This window comes from Brachypodium distachyon, chromosome 3 (assembly GCF_000005505.3).
Source record: "Brachypodium distachyon strain Bd21 chromosome 3, Brachypodium_distachyon_v3.0, whole genome shotgun sequence".
NCBI lineage: Eukaryota > Viridiplantae > Streptophyta > Magnoliopsida > Poales > Poaceae > Brachypodium > Brachypodium distachyon.
Genome location: NC_016133.3, coordinates 56,827,864 through 56,847,643, shown reverse-complemented (window position 1 = coordinate 56,847,643; position 19,780 = coordinate 56,827,864). Strand labels below are relative to the sequence as shown.

At 47.7% G+C, this 19,780-nt stretch overlaps 4 protein-coding genes, 1 long non-coding RNA gene and 1 pseudogene across 5 annotated transcripts; 3 read left to right on the top strand and 3 right to left on the bottom strand.

The window, feature by feature from the left end:
• The first annotated feature begins 291 nt into the window (after nt 1-291).
• LOC106866327 lies at nt 292-4,391 on the top strand. The gene is made up of 4 exons (XR_001406712.2): nt 292-712; nt 2,498-2,725; nt 2,878-2,999; nt 4,201-4,391. It is a non-coding gene; the product is annotated as an uncharacterized LOC106866327 (long non-coding RNA).
• LOC100821119 (protein trichome birefringence) lies at nt 2,095-5,959 on the bottom strand. The gene is made up of 5 exons (XM_003572978.4): nt 3,786-5,959; nt 3,485-3,677; nt 3,165-3,358; nt 2,902-3,060; nt 2,095-2,792 (listed from the first exon to the last, which is right to left on the bottom strand). The coding sequence occupies exons 1-5, from the start codon at nt 5,156-5,158 to the stop codon at nt 2,450-2,452; spliced, it is 2,262 nt and encodes a 753-aa protein (XP_003573026.1). The 5' UTR covers nt 5,159-5,959; the 3' UTR covers nt 2,095-2,449.
• A 2,085-nt stretch (nt 5,960-8,044) lies between these two features.
• LOC100823775 (thioredoxin-like 3-1, chloroplastic) lies at nt 8,045-9,721 on the top strand. The gene is made up of 5 exons (XM_003570487.4): nt 8,045-8,479; nt 8,887-8,958; nt 9,144-9,210; nt 9,369-9,386; nt 9,481-9,721. The coding sequence occupies exons 1-5, from the start codon at nt 8,157-8,159 to the stop codon at nt 9,577-9,579; spliced, it is 579 nt and encodes a 192-aa protein (XP_003570535.1). The 5' UTR covers nt 8,045-8,156; the 3' UTR covers nt 9,580-9,721.
• Nucleotides 9,722-9,742: 21 nt separating this feature from the next.
• On the bottom strand, nt 9,743-10,500 carry LOC100824087. The gene has a single exon (XM_003570488.4). The coding sequence runs from the start codon at nt 10,305-10,307 to the stop codon at nt 10,017-10,019; it is 291 nt and encodes a 96-aa protein (XP_003570536.1). The 5' UTR covers nt 10,308-10,500; the 3' UTR covers nt 9,743-10,016.
• A 1,432-nt stretch (nt 10,501-11,932) lies between these two features.
• Nucleotides 11,933-17,139, bottom strand: LOC100823475 (heat shock 70 kDa protein, mitochondrial). Its single transcript, XM_010237749.3, has 6 exons — nt 16,978-17,139; nt 15,058-15,131; nt 14,896-14,974; nt 14,237-14,806; nt 13,511-14,131; nt 11,933-12,960 (listed from the first exon to the last, which is right to left on the bottom strand). Exons 1-6 carry the CDS (start codon nt 17,038-17,040, stop codon nt 12,322-12,324), a joined length of 2,046 nt encoding a protein of 681 aa, XP_010236051.1. The 5' UTR covers nt 17,041-17,139; the 3' UTR covers nt 11,933-12,321.
• Nucleotides 17,140-17,961: 822 nt separating this feature from the next.
• On the top strand, nt 17,962-19,519 carry LOC100846931 (annotated as a pseudogene).
• Nucleotides 19,520-19,780: the final 261 nt, after the last annotated feature.

Here is a 19,780-nt window from a genome sequence, read left to right as displayed (position 1 = left end):
AAGTATGTTTTTTTTTTGAACCGGGCCTGAAGTAGGTAGGAGTACTCCATTAGTCTGGTGTTTTCTTTTTTTGAGACCATAAAGTCTGGTGTTTTGAGTTTAACGGTGGTCGTTCTCTACCTTTGAGTTGGTGGTGATGTTGATCTGTATGCCATCGGACCACATCAGCCGTTGGATGTAAAACGAACGCTTGGGATAAAAGCCGATCATCCATACACGCCTCCTCAGTCCTCGGCCACTGTATACAGACAGCAGTCAAAATTCCCCCCCTTTCCCTGAGGCTCCGGTCCACTGCACAGAGTCACAGACTGCCGCCGCCACGCTACAGCAGCGCCGAGAGCACCTTCTCCTCTTTCCACCTCCTCTCCACGCCCGCCTCCACAACCCGATTCTCCGTAAGGACTGCAGGTGCTCACAACCTGCAGCCTCAACCGAGCCCAAGCGCTCACAGCGTCCAAGAAGCTCTCCACCTGAAGTCCGCCTGCAAACCCCGATGCTCGCTCGCCCTCCTCTCCGCCGTCAGCCTCTCCCACCCCGAAATTGCTCGCATCCTCGCTGCCACCCTTCTTCCTCCTGGTCGGCTCTGTGGCCCGCCGCTCCACGGCTCCAGGCATCACCCTTCTTTGGTTCCATCAACGGATTGACGAAGAAAGGCGTTGGTTTCTTTCCAATAGTTTGTTATGGCGAGAGGATTTCAGAAGAACCGAGCAAGGTACATTTCAGCCACAAGGTCGCTTTGCTTGGGCTCACAGATAAAGCTTATGCTGCTTATTGTGCTAGATAGATGCCTCCTGAAAAACTCAGACTTTGGTATCTTCCACACGGAGATTTTGGACGCCCGTTCTGTACAGGGCTCAGGCTTATAGCTAAGACAACACCTCATGATCTGTTAATGATTACTCATGGCATTCTTCGCAAAAAAGCAAAATGATTATTCATGGCACTGTATGTTTTAAATAATATTGATTTCAGTAGTTTCATACAAGTTCCAGTTATGAAAAATAAAAGGATTTCTCCACATTAATAACTCACTGCATACTGTGTTTCTTTTGTGTTCAGTTGATTCTTTACCTGAAAGTTGCAGACAGGTAACCACTGTTTCACTGCATTGTTCTTCTATGTTTGTCAACATTTGGTAGTTTTTCTTTCAAACTCGTTTCTTATGAGCCCTTGCATTGAAGGGCCTGTAGTCATGCAAGGTACTTCGTTTGAAATCCTATGTTGTTGGCTTAATCAAACAAGCTGCTATCGATGATTAGTATGCTTGAAACCCCTAATGCTGATGTTAAGAGGGGAAGTGCACTGATGCTCTGCATCTCAGCAAGCGCAAGTAGGATGCTTTGTAAGTAGTTGGGAATTTTACTATCAAAGACAGCTGAATCTGTAAGAAAAAATAGTAGTGTGGTTGAGTTTAGTACTTAACCTTGCTGCTTTTCTCATTCATCAAGGAGTTAAGAAAGTTCCACTAACTGAAAATTCACTTGTGATTTAGTAGCATTGTCAATACAATGATGCATGCTCTGTAGCTCGAGAACTTCAGTTTTACATTGAAGATGTCTTATTTTTCCATGGTTTGGTGCATTGGTCAGCAGTTCAAGGGAAGCTACAGATCCTTTGCAGATGCACAAATGCATTGTGCATTTATTCAGATTGGCATGTCTATTCCTCTTTATTCTCATATACACACTATACTATTGGCTAGGGTAGGCTAGTATCCAAGAAATATCTGACATGAATTGTAACTACTCACTTGCCTGGTGCCTACTAGTCCATCATGCTAACAGCCAAACTTTATCCAAGCAACAAACATCAGCCTATATCTCTAAAAACAAAACAGTCTGTATATCCCAGAGAGATCTAACCAAAGTGCTACAGCACATTCAGGCTTCACGGTTACCTGTACTGTACATTTTCATGAGAAGTGACAACCTTACCAGGAGCTCGCATATATAGGATCAGGATGCACAACAACAATCACTTGATATTCAGAGCTGATTCAAATGATTGCTACTATGTGCATACAGACACTTTTCTTACTAATATTCAATATTGCACAGTATTAACTCGACGAATGCCTACTAGAAAGCACCCTCATGAAAAAATAGGTAGCTGTCAGGAAACAGAAAGACATGGATTCATGAAATACAAAGAGCCTCTTGATCTATACAGTCTGATGCAGTATACTGTTCTTCATTTCTGATTATTGCTACCTAGACATTGTCTTTTCATCATAAACTCCTGAGGAGCCTATACAAGTTTAGTGTTGATATCTATAGTCGTAGATCTGACTAATTTTCCTACTGTACTCTATGCAAGGATCCCAAAAACCTTGGCCTATCACTTTTCTCAACTATGCCTTGTGCACTTAGGCTGGCTATTATACTAGACAAATTGGCATTTCACAACAAACAACAGCTCATGTACAGGAACAAGCATTTCGCACTTGCCTTTATTGGTGTATCATCTGATGCTGCTTGACCAGAATCTGTGCGTATAGGAGCTCATTCCAAGAATCAGGCACTCCGGGAAGGCACCAGTGGCTGCAGTCCTGATATAGCTCAGGCGACTTCCGCTCCTCCTCGCTCAACTTCTGTCGGCGATAGACTGAAGGGTGTGCCTCCTTTCTGTAGTCAGTCATCCGAGTGATGTTCATGTAGACGACAGGAGTTTTCATCTCATGGAGCACCTCCTCCAGAATGCTCATCTTCTGTGGGTATGGTACAAGGTAATGCTCGTTCCTTATCGGCTTGGTTTCCTTGTCACAACTGCCGCCTGAATTCCATTGCCCCCCGCTGCACAACAGAAAGACACATACTTCCAAGCATGAGTTACTCTGAATCTCTGATACCAATATGACACAGCAAACTGAACTTGTAGGAATTTACAAAAGCCTCTATGAACCTGAAATGGGACGCTGAGTAGCCTCTGAAGAATACAGTTGTTCTCCTGGGGTTCACATTGGCATCAACCCACTTGGCCCAGGTGTTAAGAGCTCTCCGGTATGCATCATCAACATTCAGCTCACTGTATACATGGTTGCCCTCTTGATAGTAATCTTTCCTGTAGCACATTCGACATACATAGGAGACAGTAAACAACAGTTGAAATGAACAACACAAGCCATGATCACTTTATTGAATCAGACTGTGCCACTCATAGCTTACCCTAGAGAAGTTTTCTCGTGCGTCCACCAGTGCCCGGTATTGAAAACAATGATGTCTGCACTCTTGTATCTCGGGGATGAGTGATCGATGACGTCAAGTCTGAGAGTCTCCTTATTCTTTCCATGTCTGGCAGGTGTCTCCCATTCCTGAACAAGGAAAGGGGAGCGGAAGAACTCCACACTGCAATTGTAATCCTAGAGAAGAAGAAATTCCACATGAATATTCATTGTAAATTATGAAACGAGCAAAAATAAAAAAGCATCTCCTGCTGCATTTTCAGAAAAAGGAAACAAGGCATAAGAAAAGAATTGCATATCTACCTGAAACAAGAAAGAGTAGGAGCCCTCAGCCCTGAATTTCTGGTTTCCGGATACCTCAAAGACCTTCCTCTTGTCCTTGATAGAATTCCTCAAGATACAAACTAGTGATTCCCACATGTTCCTGTTGAGTGAATCACCAACAAACACTAGTCTCTTTCCCCTTAGCCTCTCCAACATATCACTTGGGTTCAACCTGGTATAAGCAACAGCAGTTCAGTACCACATAACTGAATCTGTCACACAAAAAGAACTAGCTGAAATACTGAATTCACACAAACTGCATGGTCTTCAAGTAACTCACCTTGGGATGCTGCATCCACTTGGTTGCCACCGGAGCCTTTGGTAATCTTTATCAGGGCGGCCGTTCAGGTAACAGTTAAAAGACTCATCGACGTGAGGACATGATCCTTCAGGATAGAGAGGGTACGAGTCATCTCGGACCCAATTTCCGTAGAACATGTCACATCTGCCCATGGCCTCAATCCAATGATCCTGCTTCTGACCACCGGCATTGGCAGACTCTTTCGCCTTCTGTCCATTGCGCACCACCGGCACCGAGCTGCTGTTACTGGATTTTGCGGTGGCTGCTTGTGATGTGTGATCTTTCGCCAAACTAGCACTCCCCTGAGAAGTAGCAGTTCCTTCCTTATGCATATCCATCGTACTATTGCTTCCACTGTGATCCTGATTATTTGCCGTGGGTGATTTTTGAACAGATTGGTTACTGCCTGGAGGTCCTCTTCTGTGAGAAGCAGCACCGTTGCCGTGAATCACCCCTGCAACAGCACTCCCAGTCTGATTGATGAGTGAAGCAGCAGTTCCATTACTTGTTGTGGCTTCCCCTGAACCTGCACTCGTCTCGGAGCCATTGAAGCGAACAGGCGCACCTCCTTTCGCCATTGTGCCATTCTGGGCATAACTGCCGTGCGCACCTCCTTTCGCCACGGTGCCATCCTGGGATGAACTGCCGATCGTGACTCCAGCCCCAGCCTCCGCCTGACCCGCGATCCCGGCGGAATTGTTGGCTGCGGCACCGCCTCCCACGTGATCATTGGGCGACGCGTGGCTCTGCGCCGCCGTGGTAGCATTACCGGACCGGGAGTTTCCGCCGCGAACTCCGCCGGCATCGCTGCTTGGTGCCCCACCTCCCACGTGACCACTGGGCGGCGCGTGGCTCTGCACCGCCGTAGTAGCATTACCGGGCGCCCCGGAGTTGCCGCCGCGAGCTCCTCCCACATCGCTGCTTGGTACCCGGCCTCCACTTCCGGACCGCTGCTCACCGGGACGAACTGCGCTGGAGTCATTGGTCCCCGCCGCCGCGAGCCCGCAACAGCTGGGCCCGCTCCGCCTCGCCGCGACGCCCTCGCCAGGCGGAGTCCCGGAGTAGGAGGAGTTGGCGGGGAAGAGGGAGGAGAAGAAGCCCGATACCTGCGCGCGGTACGGCGACGCGGAGGCGAGGAATCCGTCGAACCACGGGGCGACGGGCGACGACAAGGGCGACGGCGCGGGGAGCGAAGGCGCGAAGGCGAGGAAGGCCGCGAACGCGGCGAAGGCGAGCGCCAAACCGTAGAGGCACAGCCTGGCCCGCCGCGCGCCGACGCAGAGCCCCGCGTACCCTCCGCCGCCGCCGAGGTGGTCGGCCACGGCTTGCGCAGTCCACGCGCCCTTCGTCATCTGATCGGCGCCGGGCCGCGCTCCGGTTCGCGCGCGCGCGGCCGCGGCGGGAGCGGCCGGGAGGCGGTTAGGTTTCCGACGCGGGAGAGCTTGATGGCGCGCGGTTAGCAGCGACTGATCTCCGGCGGAGGGTTTTGTAGGGAGGAACCGGAGGTGGAGGTGGTGGCGGTGACGGCGAGCGCGTGGTGGCCGTGGGTGGTGCGGGTTGGGAGCGAAACCAACTAACTTGCTGATCTTTTTCGGGGCTTTTGAATCTCTCGTTCTTTTGGGTTTTGTTGCGAAGGAGGAGCTGTCCTTCCCGCATTGCCCGCACGAGAATCGCACGGGGAGTTCGGGATTTTCTGATCTGATTGGCTGTCAACAGGAGTCAAATCTTCTTCTTTCTTGATTGGGACGAAATATTATTGGCAAATGCCTGTGAAATTCGGCCACCGCTTGTCTTTTTTACCGTGATTAACGCCTAAGAATATGTTTGCCTACCTTGTCGGTAACAGTGTGACATGGTATGATTTATTTTATTTTATTTTTTATTTTTTTTTGAGAATGGACATGGTATGATTTTCGGTAGTTCAGGCAAAATGATCTCGTCACGTTAAGAGGTCCTAGAATTTCTCGATTATGCAAGGTATCAATCATCTCTTACCATGTGTTTTCTGCTTCAAATTAAATTTAATCATCACGTACTTTTCCAACGGGTGCTACGGACGTACAGTGGTATTTTTTTTCGTCCGATTAACTATGAAATCTTAACCTCCAAAGAGCCCGATAAGTTATACGGAGTAGAAATAAAATGTACTGATACTATTACATGAGTGGATGATTCTTTTTTTTTTACAGATTGCTTGAGACTAATTGAGAGGATGTTGATAGTGAGACTAACCCCAAGTGTGATTTGGACCACACTACTACATCCATGCATGAACCTAGCTTAGCCTGCACGATAAAAGCATAGAAACACCACGTTAGCAGCATCGTTGACTTGCTCTGAAAAACGAAACAGAGCGGGCAGAAGTGAATTATCTCTGCTTACTAAATTGGCACTCGGTCGAGTAGATCTAGCTCCACTTGCAGCCTACGTGCGAGTGCTTCTTTTGACTGTTCGGCTGTGGCACACTCAGAACCCCGTGCAGCCTGCCGGTCCGATCGAAACCACCAAGTCAATCCGAGCATTTGGTTTTCTGGCGCCGAAGCACTTGTAATAACTTGTCGATACTCTGCCACGCAGGCGTTTACTAAAGAGTACGTGGCGATAATCGCCGACGCTTCGATCCTGGCCGTCCGTCCATGTGGAATCTGACAGAAATTTGCCACGAGCCGGGAGAGTACAGTTCGGCCCCACATGTCAGATCTGAGAAGTACGGCGAGACTCAACTCCAGGTGATCTGATAAATCGCCTGATCTAGTCGCATTGTTTAATTTAGCCAGTGCGATTAGATGCTACTAGTAGTACGGGCTTCCTAAACTTGCCGTGCAAAATCGTGCAGTTGAACCTTCCGCACAGCCGCACACACAGCAGGAAAGTGAAAGAATAAAAAGGGAACAAGACAGGTTCCAAGTTTTGATAGGAAGGATGAACAACAGAAGCCTGTAATATTTTTCTTTGTACTACTGTACTATACTTTCCAGGTGAGTGTGTTCACCCAAAGAAATTGGAGGGCGACCTAATTAAGTTAGTACTAGCATGCTGTGTCCAGGACTAATGAAGGCGAGCCTAACGCCACAAGAAAGTAAGAAACGGAGCAACAGGCAAAGAAAGCTAGTGTTGAGGAAGATAATATTAGCAGCGGTTACTGGGTTAGGCGTTAATTCACTTGAGCTTAGGCTCGATGTACAGCATTTGCCGCGCCACCGTACGATACTACAATACGAAGTATCGGTCAGCAACTTTCTCGTTGTTTAATTTCTTCTGATCCCTTTTGACTAAACCGGTACTACCTGTCGTGTCGGCCTATGATGGCCACAGGTGTATCATTGGCACACTGTAGGCTTGTAGCTAGTGCATTTGGAGATCCAGTTCTTTCTTTAGAAATTTCTCGATTCATGCTTTCCGTTTCCAAAGTTCAGAGATCATGCAAATCGATCGATCAGATAAGAAAGCTGTGGGTTGGAAAGATCGATCCATGGAGTACGAGTTAAGCAAGGAAGCGCCGGGGGTGTATGGCTTTTGTTACTGTCGGACCGGAAAAGCGAAACATGTATGCTGGCAAAGCCATGCGATCAGGATCAGCAATTCAGCATGCAGCGGCCATATATGCAACGGCTGCAACGACTCGTATACTGTCGTACAGACTACAGAGGATAGTGCTAGAAGCTATAGATATAGCTAGGCCGGTACTGGGCACATGCTAAACGGTTTAAAAGTAGAGTAGACGACGTTGCCATGAGCCGCCGTGGAGTGCGTACAGAACCGGAAAACGGATACAGTTGCCTGCCTGCCTAATCTCGGCGCTCCATGATTCTAGGATAATTGGCCAAACAACAGAATATGTACGCAAATTCTCGCTGACAATGCAGGGTCCCGGGTCAATTTTCTCCCGTCCCCTCCATCGGTCAATTTTCCGTTGATCTGCAGAATCAGACCATCAGAGTTCAGGGTTCTGACGAGTTTTTCCCCAACGCTTTGGGCCTTCTGAAGTTTTTTTTAAGAACTTTAGGCCTTCTGAAGTCGGAGACACTGGCAGTCTGGCAGCTCGAGACTCCGCTGGAGGCCCATATTACCCAGCTCGACCTGGGCCAGACTGAAATCTGGACCCCCAGGCCCAATCCAAATTGGACGGAAACAATCTCGAGATATTTTGCGATCCGGGAGGGGCCCAGAAGCAGACGCTTTCGTCCGCACCCGTCGCCGACTTGCCGGGGCTCCGACGAAATACGGATAAGCTTCCCGCTTCCGCCTCTTACCATTCACAGCAAACACTTCCTCTCCTCTGATCTGAGCTCCGCTCCTCACGTCGCATTCTTCGGTTCCACGGGAGCACTACTGCCCACACGAGATTCAATGGCGCTGCTGGCGCCGAGCCCGCGCGTGCTGTGCCGGGACCTCTGCGCCGCGCGGGACACGCCGCAGCACCACCACCCGTCCCCCTCCTCCTCTTCCGCGGCGGCCGGATGCTCGTCCGTCGGCGGGGTGCGGGCGCTTTGGCTCCCGCGAGGCGGCGGTGGTGGTGGGGTGAGGAGGGGAAGGGGATGGGTGAGGGCGGAGGCGGCCTACTTCTGGGACGCTTCGGTGCCGGTGGAGATGGCGGAGATCGACAGCATAGACACGCTCGACGCCGCGGTCGGCTGGTCGGTGGACAACAACCAGCCCATCATCATCGACTGGTACGTACAACTTCCGATCAGTGTTTGCCCACCCCCCACGCGATGCAGTTTTTTTGGATCGAGCGCCTCTTCCAGTCGATTGGCTACCAAATCGTGCCGCGGTGTTGTTCTGAATGCGTGGCTAACTGTTGAGCTCTGAACCAATAGCTGACGTGCATGCCCCAAACAGGGCTTGCTTCACCCTCGTTTGATAACTCTAGTCTTCACTTCTTCAGTAATGTGCTGAAATGCGATTAATTGCTCCGTCGATTTGTGTGGAGTGTCACCAAGAATATCGGACACGAGTATACTTGATAGTTTGATGTCACACTACCAGGGAACTGTTTTTTATCACTCTGCTGTTCTTCAGGCATTCGTTAAACAATATGCTTCCCAAGATGCTGAGATTTTTAGTGCATTCTTGCCAGGATGGCTAGTTGGTGTCGGAAATGCATTTACCTGAAGCCCAAACTGGAGAAGATTGCAGGGGAATATCCAGGGTTAGTTTCAATTCCATGAAATATATTTTTAATATTCCACCGACATAATTTCTTGATTCATGATACTGAAGTTAGTTGAGAATTTGAGATGCCCTCTCAAAAGAATAAATCAGTTGAGATGAAGTATCCAATCAATTGATATCCCTTTGATTCGAATTAAACAGCATTCTACCTCTCTTCTGCAGAGTCAGGTTCTACTTTGTGGATGTCAACAAAGTTCCACAGGCAGTGGTCAAAAGAGGGAATATAAGTGTAAGTCAGAAAAATTGAGCCTGTCTTACTGTTTTCTTACCCTTTCCTTTTGGAGGGAAATATTGTGATTGTAATGTACGTACTAATCGATTCACAACAAATCCAACATTATCTGAATTTCTGTCTTTTCCCCCATATGGATGTACTCCAACCTTCAGAAAATGCCCACTATTCAGGTAACAACATTTTTTCTCTTTAAATTGTTATCTTACATTCCCTTATGATCGAAATTCTGAACTTCTCCATGTCAATGCAATTATTCATTTCCAGTTATGGAAGGATGGAGAATGGAAAGAAGAAGTGATAGGAGGCCATAAAGCATGGCTTGTGATGGATGAGGTTAGAGAAATGATCCAGAAGTACAAGTGACAACTGACCTAATCTGTTCAATCGATATTATACTGTAAATAGAGATTCGAGATGATCTCCTCAGACACGATCAATAAAGATATATTTCAGCTGCTCAGTACACATTAGACCTGGGCTAATACTATTGGTCTGTTGCAAATCCCATCAGTTGAATCCCACAATGCTGTACTAGTATATATATGGTGTATTGATCAGCAATAAATTTTTTACAAATGAAACAACAATTGAAGAACCATAGTCACAAGTCACAACTAAGAGCAGACAAGTTATAAAGAATCAAATAATACATTCCCCCAATTCTATCCACTGAACATATATCTACAAGACCAAGCTACTGACTTGAGACTTGAGAGTTTCAGATATCATTCTCAAATCTCAACCACAATAAGAAACCCACAACAGTTCAGATTTCAGAATGGCCGGAGAGACTAAGCGCCTCAATCCTCGCGGTTAGCCCAGCGGCGCGACGACCACGACCGGAGGGATGAGGGCGAGGGCGAGGACTCGTCGGTGTCGAGGGGAACGTCGAAGAGCGGCCCCAGCAGGCGCCTGACGCTCATGGTCCGCATCTTCCGGAAGCTCTGGGACCTGAGCTTCTCGTCCTTGGAGAAGAGGTTGGATGACTTGCTGAGGATCAGGTACACCAGCCCCTGGACGAGCAGGAACGCGGCCACCTTGACCAGCACGTCGCGGAGCTCCGGCGTGATGAAGGTCATCATCCCCTCCATGGCCACTGGCGGCAAGCAGACCGATCGAAGAAAGGCTGGGAAACGAGGTGCGTGTTTACTTGAGAAAGATGAGGTTTGTGTGTATCGATGATTTGATTTTGCGGTACTCTTTTGCCTGCTCGCTTGCTGTTTATATAGACTCCTGTAGGAGCGTAAGCATGTGCCGTCGCGAGTTGGGATTATTTTTCTTGGTCGTGTACGCAAGCGGTGAAGCGTTCTGCGTCTCGTGGGAGAGCATCTCCGGCTCTGATTGGCCGCGTTGCTTTTGCCAGGAAGGTGGCGCCCATGCAGCTGTCTAGAACAAGTCTTCGGTTTTCTTCACGTTTACATATTTTGCTAATTTGGAGCTTGCTGTGGTGTCGTTGTGTCACCATCTTGCATCGTTGGATGGGTTTGACTTGGGGACATGTGTCGTCTCCGAATTTCTGAAAGCTGCTAAGAGTACTTGGACGGCTTGGTTAAGTTGCCTTTGTAAAGGGTGACAATGGAGTTCTGATTCTTCAGCATTCAGCAAGAATGACTTAAATGACTTTGTTCTTCTTTTTTGCCTAATTTGGACCTTGATGTGGCGTCGTTGTGTCACCGTCGTCTGGACATGTGTCGTCTCCGATGGCTGCTAATAGGAATTGGACGGCGGCTTGGTTAAGGTGACCGTTGTGACGTGGAGGACGTTGTGATTCTCCCGCAAGAAAGTGACTTGTCTCATTTATCTCATCTACACATCGCCCAAGCAATGTCACTATGCTGGAAGCAGTGGTTTCCGACACACATAGGCAATTAAGTAATAATTGATTGACCCGTTGAACACGTTTCTTTAATCTGGGTGCCAATCCTTTGGTTCTGGTTGGGTTAATCTTTGGAGAGAGCAGGTAAGTTGACCTTGTCTCCGTACCTAATCTCAAGCCGCAGATCGAAGACCGGCGACATGTATAGTTCATCTGTACGCGCTTGAACTATTTTTAAAGTGCATCGTAGCAACGCAACCCTGCATAATATACACTCCTTTTCTTCCTAGAATTTTGACTGCGCCAATCGACAAATCTACGCAACTAGGATTAGTAACAAGTTCGCTTCGCCGATTCCATGATGCCGATGACTTTACAAGTAGCCGTGAGAACCTTCCTGGCTTCACGGATTCAACGCGCCACGTTCCATCTTGATTTGCTAGGATTCTTTTCAGAAGGGAGTACAGTACCCAAGGGCGGCCTCGTTTTCTTGCCTGCACAAGCAAAACAGCACCGGCACCGACTGGTCTGCTAAAGATAAGGCCACCTCAAGATAAGCTAGCGAGCCAGCTCAGGGTTTTCCCCATGGCGCAGTGTGCAAGCCAAGCAAACGTGCGCCGGTGCCAAAGTGGGTTAAGCACCAACACATATTCCAACCTGTTTGATTGCTTACTGAAATAGTTAGAAGGCGCGGAACGTGGCGTTTGTATGCAGTGTTTATCACAGGCTAACAGAACGAAAAAGTACATTCATCCTAATCAGATCTTGGTGTTCGCTAAGTTCATAGCTGATAACATCCGCCACGATGTAGGTAAAGCGAAAAAAAAAAACATGAACCGACCCTGATTCCTGGAGAAAAGAAGCTCTCTTTCAAGAATGGATCCTGGAAACATAAAATGGTTTCGCAGAGAATTACAGCACCATTACAACCACTAGACAACAATAGACAACCGCATCAAGCAGGCCAAATGGTTTCGACTAGCAGAATAGCACTTTGGTGTTCTTCGTGTGTTATAAACATCACGAACCGTCATGCCACAAACGAATCACAGCAGGCATTAACTAGACTAAAAAATCACAAGATCACGTCTAGTTTGCCTTGATGTACATCAAGGGAAGGACCTAATTCAACCAAGTCATACTCATAGAGTACAGCAGTGCTGGACGAGCTAACAAGCTTTAACATGTCTCGTATGCCTCAGTTGAACAAAATTTTATTACAGCGAACAAAGACCCTAGTAACTCGTTTCCTTCAAAATTAGGCAGGCCAACTGTTAGATTGTGCAGTTTCACTTCTTGACCTCCTCGTACTCAGCCTCTGGAGCCTGGTCGCCTCCGCCTTGTGATCCTTCCTGCGGACCGCCAGCCGCACCACCGCCAGAAGCGCCGCCAGACATGTGCTGCCCAATCTTTGAGACAGCCTTGTTGGCCGCTTCCATCTTGTTCTTTATCTTCTCAATGTCATCTGAGGCCATCTCAGAGCGGAGATCAGCAACTGCTGTCTCAATCTCGGTGGCAATCTCCGCAGGTATCTTCTCCCTGTACTCTCCCAAGCTCTTCTCAATGCTGTAAATAGTGGTGTCTGCAGTATTTCTGATGTCAATGAGAGCTTTGCGTTCCTGATCCTTCTGTGAATGCAGCTCAGCCTCCCTCACCATCTTTTCGATCTCAGACTCAGAAAGTCCACCGGAGGATCGGATGGTGATCTGCTGCTCCTTTGCAGTGGCCTTATCTTTCGCAGAGACTGTCACGATTCCATTGGCATCAATGTCAAATGTAACCTCAATCTGTGGCAGTCCTCTTGGTGCTGGTGGGATGCCGACAAGATCAAACTCGCCAAGAAGTTTGTTGTCCGTCGCCATCTCACGCTCACCTTGCAAGACACGAATGCCCACTTGTGTTTGATTGTCAGCAGCAGTTGAGAAAACCTGCGCAGAACAGACAGAATTAGGCAGGCCAAAAGGGTAAAAGGCAGAGCAAAATCCCATCAGATAACTCGTGACAAGAAAGAAAAAAAACTATGTTATGTTGTAGCTTGGTAACATACGGGCATAAGATGCACAAAACTCTTATGCACAAAACCAGACTCTTCACATGGAGTCACCATAAAAAACCAAGGAAAATAAACTGATATCTACAACCTAAAATGTAGGTCCTTTTAGTATTTATACCAATTCTAAGTTTGACTATCTTCTATAAAAAAAAGTACTTACCATCCAAAACATCAAATAAGTATTAGTAGATTTACCATGAAACATACTTCTATAATGTATAATTCTTTTTATGTGAAACAACATGTTTGCAATGTCAAACTACAATCTCGAAGACAACCAAATGTCTTAAAGACCAATATTTTGGGTCGGATGAAGTAGTTAACAGAGCTATGCATTGCCAAAGATATAACAGTTTGGTCATAACGCACTGGGACAAACACAAAAAGCATCCCAATTTTTCTACAAAAAGGGCATATTTACTAACCTGGCTTTTCTTCGTGGGGATTGTAGTGTTCCTGCTTATCAGCCGGGTGAAGATGCCACCAAGAGTCTCAATACCAAGAGAAAGGGGGGTTACATCAAGGAGGAGAAGCTCCTTCACGTCTCCACGGAGAATGCCACCCTGAAGAGCTGCACCCATGGCCACAGCTTCATCTGGGTTAACTCCTTTGCTAGGGGCCTTGCCAAAAATTTCTGAAACCACTTCCTGAACTTTGGGAACCCTTGTCATTCCACCGACAAGGAGAACCTCATCAACTTCCTTGGTAGTTATACCAGCATCCTTCAAACAATTCTTGCATGGGTCTCTAGTCCTTGCAATCAGACCACTCACCAAACTTTCAAACTTTGATCTTGTCAAAGTTATATTCAAATGCTTTGCTCCGGAGGCATCAGCTGTGATAAATGGAAGGTTAATCTCAGTTTGTGCAGTTGATGAAAGCTCAATTTTGGCCTTCTCAGCTGCTTCACGCAACCTTTGCAGAGCTAGTCTGTCCTTAGACAGATCAATAGCATCAGTTCTTTTGAATTCACTGACCAAGAACTCCAACAGAGTATTATCGAAGTCTTCCCCACCTAGAAAAGTGTCACCGTTTGTTGCTTTCACCTGACAGCAACATAATTAAGAGATCAGGAAAAAGAATAAAATGTTACTCTACCTAACATCTCTAGCTACAGATATTTACGGAGGGCAGAGTTTACAGATATTCACCTCAAAAACTCCATTGGAGATTTCCAGAATGGAGACATCAAAAGTCCCGCCTCCAAGGTCAAATACAGCAATCAAACCCTCCTTGTTGTTTGTCCCGTAAGACAGAGCAGCAGCGGTTGGTTCGTTGATGATCCTTTGGACATCAAGTCCAGCAATTCGACCAGCATCCTTAGTTGCCTGACGCTGAGCATCATTGAAATAAGCAGGAACTGTTATCACAGCCTTGGAAATCGATTTGCCAAGGTAAGATTCAGCAGTCTCCTTCATCTTGGTCAATACAAATGCACCAATCTGGCTCGGTGAGTACTGCTTGCCATCTGTTGTTTCAACCCAAGCATCACCATTTGGAGCCTTCACAATTTTATACGGTACCATTTTCATCTCCTTCTGTGTCTGCGGGTCATCAAAGCGTCGCCCTATCATACGCTTCGTACCAAAGAAAGTGTTTTGTGGGTTGGTCACTGCTTGACGTTTGGCTGGAGTCCCAACAAGCCGTTCTCCCTTCTGACTAAAGGCAACAACAGATGGTGTTGTCCTGGTACCTTCTGAATTCTCAATCACCTTTGCATTCTGTAGTCATTTACTGGTTTGGTTAAACAAATTTTCAAAACAAGCTGCAAACAAAGATTTATATTAAGAATATATACAAGGCTACTCACCTTTCCCTCCATAACAGAAACACAGGAATTAGTTGTCCCCAGATCAATACCAATAACCTCATTTCCAATTGGTTTTGCACTAAAACAAAAAAAAAGTGGATAAGTTCGATACATGGTGCAAATATCTCCACTAAATTATGTGAAGCAAGATGTGGTCATTACCTGAATGCTCTTGCAAAACCACCCCATCTTGAGCAAGCATTTGTAGCAAATGTTGATTGAACATTGGTGGTCAACTGAAACACAAGCAAGTTTAATTGATAGTCAGAAGTAAAATCGCACAAGCTCTACTTGCTTTATGACTTAATTTATAAAATTGAACTTTAAGCCTCTTAGGGTTTGAGTTGGCATATCAACAAGAGTATAACATTCTAGGGTTTATTCTGGCAAATCTAGGCATAGTAGGGAACAGTTTTGAAACAATAAAAGAAACAAATATGATGTGCATAATAGTAAAACAGAAAACAAAGAAAATCAGAACTCAAAGAAGGAAAATCTCTTTGTTTTGAACGAGAAGTTGAGATGCGACGAAAAAGTTGGTGGGTTCAGGTTTCCGAATTGGGTAGCTGATGCATTATGACATCATATAACTAGTATAATTGCATATTATTTCGAATTATAATGATAGCTTAGGAATTTCCCATGTGGTCATTGGTATACCGGTTGCTACCTTCAAAGAGAAAGGATGTCATGCTCATCTGCTGGATCACGTGGAATGAACTAAATCAACATTGAAACAAGAAGAGCAGTTTTGGTTTGTAGGATGCAGGCAGATGGAGCTCCAACAGACTTCTATTCACTATTAGACTTGTATTTATTTCAAGTCTTATATAAGTACATGAAATACTGCAATCTCACCCTGGACATGCTAGACGTTACTACGTTCTGGCTGCTAGCTAAAACGACATATAAAGCCCTATTGAGACACGTTACTCATTGCACAGCCGACAAAAGCAATGGAATCAAGCTGCCGGCAACACATTTTTTTTGCTACATAGCCATGCACAAAAATACAAAGTTGGACATCAAATCAATGTAAGGACAATTTCCAAAATACACTACTTATACTATTTCAAGCTTTTGTCGCAACCACCCAAGTGCATAATTATCCCGGAATCCTGTATCATTAACAGTTTGTTAACCTCAACCAGGAAACCTGGGTTAATTGCTTTCCTTTCCAATACCTACGACATGTATTTCTTCAATTCTTATCTAAGTATAGAAATGCTGAAATCTCGTGCTGGACGTTACTGTTACGGCTGCTAGCTAAAACGGCACATGAAGCCTAACTCCACTCATTAAGGCACAACCAGCAAAAGTAACGGAACCACGCTGCTAGCAACACGTTCCCTTGCCACCTAGTCATCCGCAAAGCTACGAAGGAATACAAACAAGTCTAGTGCATTTAAGGACCCAGTCAAATGCGTCCGACCAACAATGGTCAGACCACCGATGTGCACGTAAGATTATCCCGGAATCCTGTATCATCAACAGTTTGTTCACCTCAACCTGAAAACCAGGGCTAGGCAACCTTTCCAATACCACACCGCTTGCTACTCAAAATCACCACCAACAAGCATATGCCATCTATTACCTTTGCGAGTATCATTTCAATAGGATAACATTATTAGATCCAGTATTTACAGGGCATGTATTCGACACTGGAACAAATCGTATGATCCCACAACAACCACCAACGGTAGACACCATAACAAATTCACAAATTAGCCTCGCACCTACTAGTAAACACGGCAAGCATCGAGCCCATACAACAAAAGGAGACACCAAACTAAACCCTTAAAGCCTAGTACCAGATAAGCAAGCAAACCCAAGAGCTATAGCCGCACAAACAGATGAATCTGGCGCAAGTTGCCTAGCGAGCGGCAGATACGGCCACCTGCTACGCGGCAGAACAAGGACTGACCAACCAAGGCTCGATCCAACCAAATCCGCGCAAAAAATACAGAAACTACACCATACCACCACAGATCGGAGTACCAAAATTAACCACAGCCGCCAGACGAATATGCGAGCGTGAGGGCGGGCAAGGGTAAGGAGCGGCGGGGAGGGGGGAATCCTTACGTTTCCGAGAGGCGCGTAGAGCTCTCGCCGGCGCGCGGCTCGGAGGAGAAGCGACGCCGCCATGGCAGCAGGGAAAGGGGAGGGAGGGTGAGGCGAGGGGGGTTTAGGGTTTTTTGGCTTGGGGTTCCGGGGATTGGTTTTGTTCGCGGAGGAGAGGAGAAGGGGTTCGTATATCTATTTGCGCTTGGAGACCTTTTTTTTCTTTCTTGGACAATGGGAATGGGGGCGGTGGTACGACTGAACGGTGGGGCGCCACGTCGTTCGCTGCGATTCGGTTTGGCGTGGGGCCGGGGAAAGGAACGCTCTGGAATCTCCCATGGGGAGTGTATCTGGGCCAGGCCGAGTTATTTGGGTTAGTTGGCCCCGGCTTGGGCTCCTCTCTCGTACGTACCGAGCTGGCCCACGAACGGGTTCGTGGTGTTTATTGGGCTCCTTCCTGTGGACGTTTTCCTCGAGAGTTCCATGGGCTGAGCTGGGGAGCGCTTTGCCACGCGCTTTGACTGATTACTCGGCCGAGAAAGGTTCCCCTCAAAAAAAGAAAAACTCGGCAGAGAAAGGAAGATCACGCCCAATGCACATGCATGCATGCCACTGATCAGTTACTGAGGTCTTAAACAAACCAGAGAGAGTTTTCTAACATGTAGTGCCATGTGCCGTCGAAGAATCCACCGGCTTCTTAGGATCTGTGCAGTACTATTTATGCTACGGAGTATTATTTCTATACAATGCTGTTAAGTTCATGATCTCTTCTCTTGTCCATTTCTCAAGGAGTCAAGGGGGTAAGCTCAAGATCTTCTTTTCTTATTTTTCTATGGAGATGTTTATGATCTAATTGTTCGTAGTGAAGCCTCTTTAATCCAACAAAATCATAGCGAAGCCTGAAACTAGTTGATGAAACACTTATGAAAATTTGTGGACCTTAACTACAAAACATGTCTGAAATCCAATAGATTTTGTGAAAGTTTAAACAGGGAAGAGGGAAGAGAGATAGAATGGACATAATACCTGACATCTTGAGGAAAAAAAAGTTGTAAAAATGTATTCATCAGAATACAAACTGGGGGCGGGCAGAGAGATACCGATTGACCTGACACAACATCGTTGACTCTAGAGGGCAGAGGCTCCCTCCATCACATGCTTAGTGCAGAGTTTACCATAATTCCATAAACAAAACCCCTCGCTTTCCTTTCCGATCAGTTAATTAATGTGGTTCATGCCACTAATCGCCAATCGTTCCTTCGTATAGTAGTATAGTACTACTGTACCTGCCATTTGACACTAAGCTCAGCTCGTTAGTTCCTGCTCATGGCGGCCGCCGCAGCCGATCGGCCCGTCATGCACCACTCGCGCCGGCGACTCGCCTTCGCTGCCGTCCTCTCCATCACGACGCTCCTCCTCTTCTTCACATGCATCCCGACCGGCCTAATTGTGTTTCCCCTGGGCCTGGCCGGCTCCATGGCCACGCGAGCCCAGTTCGTGCCGCCGCGCTGGGCCGCCATGGAAACGAATCAGGCCGTGCTGCTCCCGGAATGGGAGGTCCTGGTCCTGCTCCGGCGGGCCAAGTCGAGAAGAACGCCACCTGCGTGTTCAACGGCGGGGCGCCGTCGTCGTCCCCGGCGCGGGCGCTCGGGCTGCTGCCGGCGTCCGGACGTCGCGCGTACACCTGCGTCGTGCCTGAGCCAGCGCGGCGGGGGCACGGCCACGAATTAGCGGCGCCGTTCGTGGCGTTCTCCGGCTCCGCCTCGATAGTTGCCGGCCGCTTGACGGTGGAGAGGCTGAAGTGGAACGGCAGCGTCGTGTACGAGTCCGCCGTGGTCGACGGTGGCGATGTGCTCGTCTTCGCCAAGGGCGTCAACGCGCGGAGAGGCGTCAACCGTGCGGCCGCCGATGTCCGGTGCCTGTACTACTACCACCACCAAGGAGGCGACCCCGATCATAGTGTTGTCCTGGCCTCGCTCCCTGCCATCACGTCGGCGCAACAAGTGTTCCGGTGCCCGCCGCCGCCTCTCCCGGCTCCGGTGGAGCACTCGTCTCGTGATATTTGCGTCACGCTTGTCGTAGCCGGTGAGAAGCCCATCCCCTCGCTAGCGACCTATGATGCGGCACGATATGGGTCGGCGATGCCGCCGGTGAGGAGGCTAATTTGTGCCTGCACCATAGTCCGTGACATAGCAAAGTTTCTTCGGGAGTGGGTGGTCTACCACGCGGCCGTGGGTGTGGACCGGTTCTACATCTACGACAACGGGAGCGAAGATGGCTTGACGGACCAGGTGCGCCAGCTCGCCTCCGTGGGGTTTGACATTTCCATTAAGGTCTGGCCTTGGACCAAAACACAAGAGGCTGCGCTATCCCACGGCGCCGCGGGGCATCAAGATTCGTGCGAGTGGATGATGTTCATCGATGTCGATGAGTTCGTCTTCTCCCTAGATTGGGTTAATTCGGAGAAACCAAGCAAATCTATGCTCCAACTAGTAGTATCGGTTGAACAAGATGTCGTGCAAGTATCTTTGTGGTGTTTCGATTAGTAGTATCGGTTGAACAAGATGTCGTGCAAGTATCTTTGTGGTGTTTCGATTCTGACCCCTCAGGTCGAACCACACATCTGAAGGAGGGAGTCATCCAAGGCTATACATGCCGAAGGTGGACCATATAGCGACGCAAGTATTTAGTGCGACTTAGCATGGTGGACCGTTCGCTAATTAACTCCGTCCATAAATTCAAGCTTCAACCTCGGTTTCGAGGTGTAACAGACAAGTGAGTTCGAGTGAACCACTACAAGTACCAAGCTTGGGAAGAGTTCAAG